Genomic DNA, 12,093 nt, shown 5'->3' on the forward strand with positions numbered 1-12,093 from the left:
AACCAGATTTAAAGTTTGGGAGGCTGCTTATATTGATTTTATTTTCTGTAGTCTGCTACCCTGTGCCCCCCTCTGCCCTCCTAATCCATTCCGATTCCTCTGCCTGCCCCAGTGATTAGCAGTCAAAACTAAATCAGAGAGGAGTCTATAGAACCAAATATTTATGCCCCTTGTAATCCGACACTGTGATATTGTACTGTGAACCTGAAAAGATGCCGGGCCATGCATTGTGGCTAACAGCAATTGATCACAAATGAAACTGCAGAACTCTATTCCAAATTGTTGGCTTTATAAATTTGATAATAAGTACATTTCCTGATAGCATGTACAAGTGCAATAAACTATGCATGCCCTCTCTTTCCGCCCCACCTGTCCCAATTGCAGAATGCTGTTTGTACAGTATATTGTTGTTGATGACAACTGAATAAGAATCCGTAGGAGCAGTTGGCTATCAAATGATGGCAAATTTAAAGGTTATGCAAATTGTGCCAGTACAGCCCAGCTCGTTTCAGACCTCTTTTCTCTATTATCATATCAATTGAGTCAGCTCATAGTAGACAAAGCAAGGTTATGGGAACCACCTAGAGCATCATGCACCATTAAACATCAATGCAGCATACATGAACATCTGCAACAACGATCTTATTAACAGAGGGTATAACGGAAGGCAATAAAGGGCTTTCTCAGTCACTTAATTGTAAAAAATTTAATAACCTAATACTTGAATTATTTATCAACAGCAAGTTGGTCAAAAATTATGCAATTGTGGTGGGTTACATTACAATACCTATTTCTCTTTGTAAATTGCTACAAAAATATGAAAATCCATCTGTGAGCAGTTAAACACTATAGTTAAGAGTGCTAAACATGCAATTGTCTTTTAATCTTGGTTCATCATGCAATGTAAATATCTGATTTTTGCACTGCATTTTTTATATCTGGCTAAAATCAAATATTAGAAAAACAAAGATTGTTTTGGGATTTCCTGCCTAACTAGACAGCTTAAACATTTCCAAAATCAAGGCACAGTTGTTTTGTTGTGAGAAGTAGAATACAAAAGCCATGAAGTGGTCTTTGTGTACGCGACCAAAACACATTTGGAGAAACAAAGCAAAGTGTATTAGATATTTATATTGGCTATGTATTGTGTCGGTTTCTGGAGTAATCACTGCACTGCTCTAGAAGATGAGAGCATGTGAAGCTGTGATCTCATATGGCTTTGGGAAATTAATACAGAAATCAATATATGTTAGAAACTGATGATAAAGAGAAACAAGTTTTAGTTCTTCAAGGCCAAACCAAACTAGGGCTGGAGCACACCCTTTGCTGGAACCAGATGAACTGGTGGGGAGTGCCAGCTCTCCTTTCCTTGGAGACTGGGGAACTGGTGGATTCCCTGCATTTGGTTAGCAGGGAACTGGAGGCCTACCCATAAAAGGTGAGAGCTGCAGGAGGAGAGCACCACTCTTCTGATTTCAGCCTGAAAGTGCAAAAGGTACAGGTATGCAAGAATAAAAGCAGAAAAAGGAAATAAGAGACTGGATGAGTAAAACAGTACAGGCTCAAAGGTCAAGTTTGACAAGTGCATTCAGCTGAAAAACCTGCTCCAAACGTTAGTCTGCTCCCGAGCAACTTTGCTCCTTCCTGGCACCCTCTGCTCTTACCTCTGCTGCCACTGAGTAGCAGCTATCAGATCAGATTTGTATTGATATGGAAAAAGAATGAAGCTTTCTACATTTTTGTTGGCGTAAAAATCCAAACTACACTGGGATTTTTGGCTACAATCAGCCTCAGGGTCTCCGGTAGACACCTCAGTCACTTCTCTAATCAGTAGGAATCAACAGGCAAACAGGAAGGCTGGGGGGGAAAGACAGTAAGCAGCAAAGATTGGTACAAATATGAATTTGGCAGACTGAGAGTTGCAGAAGTTAATTTTGTTTCCATTAAAAAAAGGGAAGTTCCTCAAGGAAAAGAGGTCAAAAAAGTAGGCACTATGTCTGAATAACCGTTAAGTATACATTTTACACTAAAATGCTTCTAAAAGGAGCACGTAACAAGCATTTTCCAGTTTTTTCCCATATTTTCAAGTTACAGTTCTCTGTAGGCTATCCAGTGTTTTTGCCTGCGTATCTGTCTGGTTTTTAAAGCACTCTCTGCTTCTTGCCTTTCTTCGTAACTTTTCATAACTTCATTATATCAGCAGACTGGCCGCATTTTATTTATATCTTTTTGCTTGCTTACCAACCTCGCTTTCCAGACTGGAAACTCTTCAGAGCAGGAAACCTTTTTTTACATTTTTCTTCTAACACATATCTCGCTGATTATCTTGACAATATGAGAATACAGATGAGGTTTAAAAGATCACAAGTTGAACTTGGCTATGCATGCCAACTAAAGTTTAATTAATTTTAGAATGTTTTACTGCTTCTATAAAGAAGATCAATGTGTTTGGTTCTTGGGTCGAGATGATAGCTGAAAACTGAATGATTCAGCAGTTTAATACTACAGAAATAAAACTTTGAAGCAAAGTAACTGAGAATGACAGGCGATGGTAGGAGTTTGACGTGGCTCTGCAGAGATAGAGGCTGGAGATGTTTAATTTGTCTGCTAGGTTAGTTATTTTGGGTTTGTCAAGCAGCCTGGTTTTATAGCATTGGGGTTCACTTTAAATGGCAGTGTATACACTGTAAAGCCCGTTGTGTTGCCTTTACGAGTGCCTATATGCTACTACCATGCTTTAAAGTGCTTGTTACACAAACATACTATTCAAGAGCTCTTGCTGGAGACTGTCAAAACTGCTGTTATAATAACCGTATCCAAATGCCAAATTAATTCATTATGTAGTCAATAATTGTATAAATTCAGGGCTTGCATAATTTACATTAGAATGTATGTGATAGTATTTTGAAAGATGGTAGATTGACCATCCTGCTTACAGCAATGGTTAGGTAATACTTTTAAACTGATCCAGTGATGCTACAGAGATCATAGTGTGGGGTATTTAGTTATCTAAGAAATTAGTTGCAACTAAGGCAGGGGAAAACTAAACTACTTGATTTTGGGCCAAATTCTCTTTCTAGATTGGCATAACGTTTAAAGAATTCCAGTAGAAAACAGTGAAGTTGCTCTGTTTTTAACTAATGTTTTAAGAGCAGAATATTTTCCCATTGAGACTAGAACAAATTTCAGCTTCCACTGCAGTGACATCTTCTAATAGATTTAAAACCTGCAAAACCCTGCGAAAATTCATTTAGCGAGCATGTTTCACTCTTCAAAAATAAATAAGCAGTCTGGGGAGAGCTTAATTAAAGGTAACACAGAATTTACAAATACAGCGTGTGGAGAAAAAGGGAACCGTAGAAGTTCTGCAGCGGAGGTCAGAGTTAAAAGGATGAAAAATTAGAGTATCTATGTGTAATTTGGATATTTAAAGGCGATGCTGTAGAACGTCTGGTGTAACTGCCTCAGCAGTGGCCAGCTAGTATCCAATTAACTGCAGTTTTTTCTTTTTAAGGGGAAATATATGTATACATTAACTTATTTTTAGTAATGTTTCTGGGGAAGGCTGTCTCTTTCATTCCAATGGACTGATTTTATTTATGAAACTAAATATAAATTCTCCCAGAAGAGAAAGCTCCTTCGGAGCTGCTCTGTAGTGACCTAATGCTCACTCCTTCTCTTTTCAGTCTTACTGATGCTCAAGTAAAACAGAAATGCCTTGGGCCCATTTCTGCCTCCACTGACAACCCCTGCTTCTCAGATTATCATGTAGCATAAAAAAAGCTGTCATGTAACATGGCATTTATTTAAATGATGTGATTTCTGTGTTCACCACTCTGAAACTGAGGTATAGCTAAGAAAGCTGGCAAGTTTTGACAGCCTTGTTTGCCCCACTAGGGCAATATGCTTAATGTGTAAAAAATCTGAGGCATAACACAGGTTTTTGTCCTTCTCAAAAACAAATTATAATGTGTTCTTCTCATTTTCTTTTTCTAGCCAATGCTCTCAAGCTTTTGGATAGGGATTGCTTTGACCTAATTATACGTTGATATTTGTCAGAAAATTCTCCCATAGGACGGTGTTTTGATGGTCCAGCTATGCAGTGGTTTGAAATGTATCTGTAGAATTTCATGAGATAAAGTACAAACGTACGTGCGTTCCTACTGGTGTGCAGGGTTTGCTTTCTGAGCTGAAAGATGCTTCATTTTTGCACAGCACCCATACCCACGTTCAGAAGGTTGAAGAGCATGCGTGAGCTCGAACATATGTGTCTGTGTAACTTGAACATTCATACGTGATATGTTCTTTACATTAGATGCTGACATTCTGTCATCATTTGTGTGTTATCAGTTCTTGAGCTACCTATTTATGGATCAAAACGGATTTGTTTGTATTTCCTATTCCCATATGCAGCTCAAAAAATAATAGGGTTTTTTGGGGGGTGGGGGGGATTATACAGAAGGATCAAATAAGACACAGTGGCCAAGCCAAGACACGTAGGATTTACAGTGCAGGCAGAAATGATGATATTTATTAATATCCAAGTCCAGATCTGGTTTTGTGTCACCCTGTACTTTCACTGGTGTGGCCAGGCTTACTGCAGTAGAGCATGCTCTTGATAGAGACTAGGATCCTACAGTTCATGGGTTTTGTTTACTGTAACCCATCTCTTCAGGACTGATTTTGATCTGAGCTCTTCGTAGGTATTCCAAGACAGTCATTGTGTTGTATCAATGAAACATCTGCAGAAGCTTTTCTTAATTTTGGTGCCTGTGTCTTCACACCCTTTGCCTTTTCCGAGTCCTCAACCTCTTTCCTGGTCTGGACAGTGATCACAGGAAAAGGATTTAGCTCTGAACACTACCTTATGTCTCCAGCAGCCATGCCGAGCTAGAGGAGTGCATTTTCTGGCAGTTCAGTGGGCGCAGTTTCAGCTCCCTCTGAAAACTGTGCCCAGCGGGCAAATGGCAATACTCATGTGCGCTCAGAAAGGCTTTTTCAACAGAGTTCATTGCCATTCTAAGCCTTAAACATTGTGACACATGCCAGAAAAATTCAGCAGCTTGTTCTTTAGGGCAGTTTTGTTATATATGTATGCATATATGTATATATATATATATACGTATTTTTTAAATGTATCAGCAGCAAACTGAAACAAAACTAGTATTTTCTGTTGATCTTTTACACACGGTCATAGTTGTTTGTTTACTTGCTCAAACAAAGGCTTATTTAATATGACAAATAAAGTAGAGCTTCAACTCATGGAACCAGCAGTAATAACGTAGAAAATGCTGATGTTTAAGTGGTTAAGCTGTATACAGCTTTTATAAAGTAAACAAAACACATTTGGGCCTACAGAAGCTATTTGTGAGTTGATGCTGTTAGATTTTTTTGCACTTGTAGCTAGATACAGAGCTCTGAGTCTAATCTTGTACTGATATAAATCGAGTTATTTCAAAGGAGTTGTGTTGAATTAACAGCCATGCAGACAGAATCCCCCATAGGTTCAGAGAATATAAGATGGGTGCAAACATAGGATTTAATTTTACATCATTGCTAATAGTTGATGTGTATGAGTGTATGAGTTCCTTTGGAAGAACCTTTTTTCCCCTATTAACTCTAATCCCATGAATCACACTTTAGTGAGATGCTATGAATACGACTTCTGAATAAAAATACTCTTGACTAGATAATGGGACAATGTGTATGTCTGAAGAGAGCTATAAAGGGAAGACAAGTCTCATTGAACATCTTTGGATTAACTTTACCTCCTAGGAGAGAGGGAAAATGGGGTCTGCACACTGTTATTTCCCGTACAGATGTCTATAGGACCATGAATAGAGCCACAGAAGGTTCAAAGTCCTTGGTATCATATTCCTGCTTGGTTTCTACTTAAATTGAACCAGCTGACTCTGAGGGACATTACTTAGCATTCTGGCCAACACAGCTATATGGACTTACTTTTGCTTAGCAAGCTGCAAAGAGAATTTTAGCCTGATTACACTACTTGGGTCTTTTATTATGGAAATAAATTAATATTTGTATTAATTGTATCATACCATAGATATATAAATGCTGTCTAAATGACAGCTACTCTATAACTTGTTTAGGGCAGCAATGTTTGTTGTAGCAATAAGGGCTTAACTTCTATATTGCTAGTTACGAGGTTTTCTTGGCTGCATGTTGAATTCATTAGAATACTGCATCATTTGTTGTGTATTATTAAAATATTTGGTTAGAAAGATCCCGAAGCATGTGGCTGACTTGCATCTCACTTGTTATGCTATTTAGCTCCATTGACTTCCACAAATAAATTCCTTATTTTTCTGACAAGCCATACGTAGCTACAGCACCAGGCCAAAAAATGCACAGAACTAGATGGAGGAGAGAGGAGATGTTGCTATGCAAAACAAGGAAAACTTAACATGCACACAGAAAGTGCCAGGGGGGCTGGAGTGTTCATCCAGTACAGCTATCTGAGAGTCCCAGCCTGAAAATGCAGAATCTCATTCTGTTTGCTTAGAAATGACGGGTTGAATCAGCACTGCCAGATTTGAAATATATCATTGCTGGAAGTCTTAAGGATTTCTAACCAAGGCTTCAGCATGCACTGCCCTGCTCCACATTGCCTTGAAACTTTAGACAGTGCTGTGCTGACATGGTGGGAGAGTTGCAGTATGTATTTGATATACATTACCGATTGTGGTATCTTTGTGTGAAGTACAGCAAAATGGCATTTTTTACCTGGAAAAAAGGAAGAAAACCCCAGGAAAAGTGGTGTTATTCTATGATTTTTAGAGATGAACCAATGTGCAGAACAGGTACAGAGACTTGGAGCCTATAGGCTTCTGGGTTCTACTTTCTGGAGAGAAGTAAAAGCTCAGAATCATTCTGACTTACATGGGCTTCTTTCAAATACTTTCCTTATTACTTCGTACCTTATAGCTGCCCAGAGACATTTATAGGTTTTGAGTTCAGGTTTCTATGTTCTGTTAAGTTCTTCCTGTCTTCCCCCCACCTCTCCCCTCCTTTCTTTTTATCTGCTTTTGGCCCTTGATCTAAAGAAAATTAGAGAGGATGGAGGTGGGGAGGAGATGGGGACAGAACTCTGTTTCACAGTTGTTCCTTTCTTTTACAAGTTAAATCTCACAAAAGAAACATGAATGTGTCTCCATCTTTTAAGCATCTGTCCTATCACTGCCAGCCCATGGATCAAAAGATTAGCTGAGGAAATAGCTACACATTTTTGTATTTTAGGGCTCCCTTCTTCCTTTTATTTTAATACAAAATGAGGGACACTCCAACACATTGCCCAGAAGAGTTCCGTTACAGGTAATTAAATGTAAGTTTACACATTTAATCTACTTTCAAGAGCAAGAGAGACTGGCAAATGACCCAGTTAAGGAAAATACTCCGCCTAATTGGATGTAATGATTGTTTTCTGGTGTTTATTACTGTACTAAGAGTAGACTTGTAGTCTGTGATTCCAATTTGGTTTAAAGACAGACCTGTAGTATATGCAGCTATCATCAGAGTTTGATTGTTTCAGTTAACATCATGAAATAGGTTTGTGTTCATTTAGGAGCTGAAATGTATTAGAATGGAAAGAGCACTGTTTTCTCAGTTAATATTGCTCTCCAGTTATCTCTCCAGACTCTTTTACCCACAAAAATATCTTAAGCTTGATATGCTAGTGCATATTTTCACTTCAGGAAAATAAAGATAGATTTCACATTTCTATGTATCTAATGCAACAGGTTAGCAGGGATTAAATTTACCGGTAAGCTGATTCCTTCTGATTTATTTGTAACTATTGTCTTGAGCCTGTGGCATCACCCCGTTAATGTTTGATTTTGATTATTTCTATGTAATTCTAAAAGAGTTGAGTTCCTCTCTAATGTAAAATCATTGAGAGTTGAATCAGAGAGTCTAAAATTTTAGATTTCATTAATGCTTGTAAGTAAAACTTCTCTAATTATAGACACCTTGTTGCAATTTGCACTCACAATTCTGGGCTTCCAGGAAATGATATCCCAGTGGAATGTGTTGTATCCCAGGGTGTGTATCACAGAAGATATTTGTTGCTTAAAAATAGAACACTGGATTTTATGCCTAGAGGAGCAGCACTTGGACTTCAAAACACTTACGTAATTATTCTTTATTTCATAAGCTCTCAGAATGATAAATGAAATCAGAACTGACTTTGAAAAGCAAGGCCACTGATGACCAGTGCACTTAGCCAAGGTGTCTCTGTGTTCACTATGATGGATTCGGGAGTTTTATAATATCATAGATCGCACAAAAAAATGAAGTTAAAGCAACATTAAAGTCACAAAAGTAAGGATATTCAGAATGGAGACTTCTGCTTCATCTTAATTCACCCTGCTATGCCTAGTTGTTACAGAACACAGATTGGTAAGGTATGTTAACTATTTTTATGCTATGACACAGGCATAAGGAAATTTAATGGCAGCTTTAATTCTGACTTCATTTATTGTGAAAGAAAGAAGAAAACCAACCTCCTCTAGTATTTTGTTGTATCTTTCAGTATGTGTTGTTATTAGCAATAGTTTAGTAGACTCTACTGTGCTAGTAGAAGTTCTCTTAAGGTCATAGAAAGGTCTTTTGCCTATTGGGTGTGTGCAGATGGTAATATCTTTATAATGGAGTATGTGTTCCAAAGCCATGCTGGCTTCTTCTGAAACTTCAGTGATTCAAAATATGAGATTATTGCTCCTCTTGAAAATACCTAAAGTTATAGAGACAGAATGTATGACCCACGTAGAGATGCAAAACTGTGACTGGGGGAGCAGGGAAAATGTTCTCATACCAGCTGAATTCCTTGATGTATTTGGGGTCTTAGACTTACTACATCTACTGCAGAAACAATAGAATAAGAGCTCATAGTGCAGTACTTACCTGCAAGTACTAGAGGGAGCTGAGGGAAGGAATCAAGACAGAGGAAGAAAAGAAGGGAGAAAGATGATGGTGAGAACTCATTTCTGTTAGTCTGCTTGAATCTTACTTGATGCCAGTCCCCATTTGCAGCATTCGAAATATAATGTCTGTGTATTATTCACTCTCTGTGCCCAAACACACACATTTGTATGCATATGCTAGTGTCTGCTGTGTATTTAACGTAGAACATCTGTGTGTGCCCATGCACACTTGGGAAGGAAGCAGGTTAGTTTATTACATGTGTCTTCAACAGACTTACCGGTTTGTTCATTGTTTTAGTATTATCTAGAACAAATCATATATACCTTCTTATGAAATGGATGAATACACTCTGCTCATCTGGCAGAGTTTAAAGTAAGACCTCCCTTTCTTGATTTCCAATTCAAATTAACCCTGTTAAAATTACTAAAAAACATTGCTCTTGAAGACTATCTTAAGAGCACAACACAGCATTGAAGCACGTTTCTAAATAGCTTTCTTAACAGGATAGAGAATAGGATGCACTGAGAACTGACAGAAGCCTTTTCTTTAATTGGAATATTCATCTTATGTTTTTCATTACGCTTTTTCCTTTGCCTCTCATGGATGGTTGTTGCTAATGCTCCCCTCCCCTCCTGGTGGGCCAGCCAACAGTTCCCTCTGGAGGCAGCATCATTATATCTGCCTGGTTCACTTAGTAGCAGATGGTGAAGAGCAGTAGAGCTGATACACTGCATTTCACAGAAACCAGGATCCTTCTGGTACCACTGCAGCATACACAGACTTGCCTGATTTGAGACTGTGAATTCTTTATATGCCTCCCAAACTAGGTTTCCTTGTTTGCTGCTGTGTACGTCGGTATAAGAGTGATTTTTATGATCTGCTCTGTTGCTGGACAGTGAAGAAACGACTCATCACCAGCTTTCAGCTACTGGAGCATCTATTTCCCATTTTATTTCTATTTTTACCAAAAATTAAAGGAAAACAGCTCTGGTGGTTTTCATTTTCACTGGTTGACAGGCTTTTCTTCCCCCTCCCCTTTTTTTAATTCCTGCTGTCTGCCAAAGGACAATCTGTTTGCTCTGAGACAGTTTAATGCATACTGACTACCAGAGGCAGAACTTCCATTGGCTCTGTTACAGGGGTAATTTACACTTTAACAAGGTATTGTGACAAGGTGGTAATTATATTTTTATCACGTCATTATGACATTACCACCTGGAAAGCCATAGCTGATTAATTAGTGGCATATATTAAATTTATAACCCTAGAACTCTAAAGTTATCATACCTAAGTGGTGTAATTATGTTGAACTGTGGTGTGGCAGCGAACTGGAGGTGAAGATGCCGAGTATCCACCTATTGCAATAGGTTTAACGAGTGCCAGTAGAGGGCAGGGAGCTGCAGAGAAGGAAATATTTAAAAAGCAATGCTAAGGAAGAGGGTGAAGTCATTGAAATCTTGAAACCAAATCTAGTCAGATGGCAAGCTGCAAAGCTTCTTACATATGTGGGGTTTTTTAAAGATGTCATTTGAGAGCACTTTGATTTACACTAGTTTCTGCTTTTTAATTCACAGCTTTAGGTTAGTTCATGTGCATTTGGGGTTTTACAGTGCAGCAATTTCTGCTGAACTTTTGGAGGCTTGGACTGGCCATTCTGGAGACTACATCACCTCTCTGTAGCTAATAAGAAGCTTTTTCAGCAGGATGGGTTTTTCTTAGTCTTGGCCATATGTTTTATGTTTTTCCTTCTCATTTTTTTCCTCTTGCCCTTAATAATAGGAGATAAAAGAAATGAGGCTGGAAGCAATTAATGAAAATGTCCCAACAAATAGCTTGATCAAGTATGTTCCTGTATCCCTATGCAGTAAATACAGACAGAATTATAAACCAAGTCTATTTTTATCCAAATTGTCATGTTAAAGGTCAGAGCTCGAGTTTTGAATTGCTTTGATTTTTGCTGTTTGTTTTCCTTTTCAAAGTCATATTTCCAAGTAACTTATGTTTTATTCTCCTCTTCCACGGCAGAAAATGAAGTGACTACTTTCCCTGTGTTGGTGAGTGATCAGAGTGAAATTGTGGATACCAATGGAGCTGGAGATGCATTTGTTGGAGGTATTTCTTACTTCTTTCTCTTGTTTGGAGATTATCATATTTTTCTCTCTGTATAAAATCTGCCATTTTTCCATGTAACTGTCCTTCAGAATGAGCATCAGTCTTTTAGAGCTTTTCTCTGCATCCGGAAGTTATATGATTTAATTAAGTTCTGATTTTCAAAGGGAAAGTGTGTTCTATTACTTCAAAAATAATATGCCATTATGCTGTACTCTGGTAGTTTTCATGAGATTAATTGTATCTGTCAGACTGTTGCATAAACAAGCTGCATCAAGTACTATATAGTGTACAGAAATCCCTCCTGGCTTAAATGTTAACACATTGTTGTTCTTTAAAACAGGTTGTAGTGCATATTAAACAGTATGTTAATAAGTGAGCATAATGTCTTTTGATCATGTCAATTCTGGTAGAACATCTGCTTCCAATACAATTATTTGGACATCAGTAAAGAACACAAAGGGTTAATTTGTTAAAACAAACCCAGAAAATATCTGGCATTGCTTAATATCCATTTGCAAACTTACTATTTTTTTTGGCACAAGCTCTAAGGAAAAAAAGAGGATGTTATGTCTATGCCTGTTTTAAAAAATTATTCAATATAAGCCAAAAACCAGTCTAATCCAAAAGTTCTGTCACTCATTGTAACCTTTATACATGTAGTTCTGTGATGCACTATTGCATCCTGAAGGCTCTAATATCCAGTACCTTGTAGCTCTAAGGAGCTCCGTTAGTCACTAATTTACTGGAAACGTTACCAAAGAGACTTTATAAATAGAATTGCAGTGCTCAGTCTTGTAGCTGTGAAGGGGATAACAAGCAGAGTGTTACCAAATTCAAGCTTCAGAACTGTGTCCCGCTTCAAGAGAACATTCAACATAAGCTTAGTCTTCCATCCTTAATATACCACTTAAACCAATAAGTTTTCAGTATATCCTTAAATATGGCTGAAAATAGGAATGTTATTACTCGTTGCTTTGGCGCTTTGTGAATCAAAAAGAACAGCACTAGGGGGAAACACGTTAGGTCATATTATTCATACAC

General features: G+C 37.9%; 1 protein-coding gene across 3 annotated transcripts in view; it reads left to right on the forward strand.

Moving 5' to 3' along the window:
* Nucleotides 1-12,093, forward strand: part of ADK (adenosine kinase) — a 301,741-nt gene that overhangs the window by 271,095 nt on the left and 18,553 nt on the right. For all 3 annotated transcript variants that reach the window (XM_065670654.1, XM_065670653.1, XM_065670652.1), the window contains one exon: nt 10,966-11,052. In XM_065670654.1, coding sequence (XP_065526726.1) covers nt 10,966-11,052 — 87 coding nt within the window. The remainder of the gene's footprint in view (nt 1-10,965; nt 11,053-12,093) is intronic.

Source organism: Lathamus discolor, chromosome 3 (genome assembly GCF_037157495.1).
Source record: "Lathamus discolor isolate bLatDis1 chromosome 3, bLatDis1.hap1, whole genome shotgun sequence".
Lineage (NCBI taxonomy): Eukaryota > Metazoa > Chordata > Aves > Psittaciformes > Psittacidae > Lathamus > Lathamus discolor.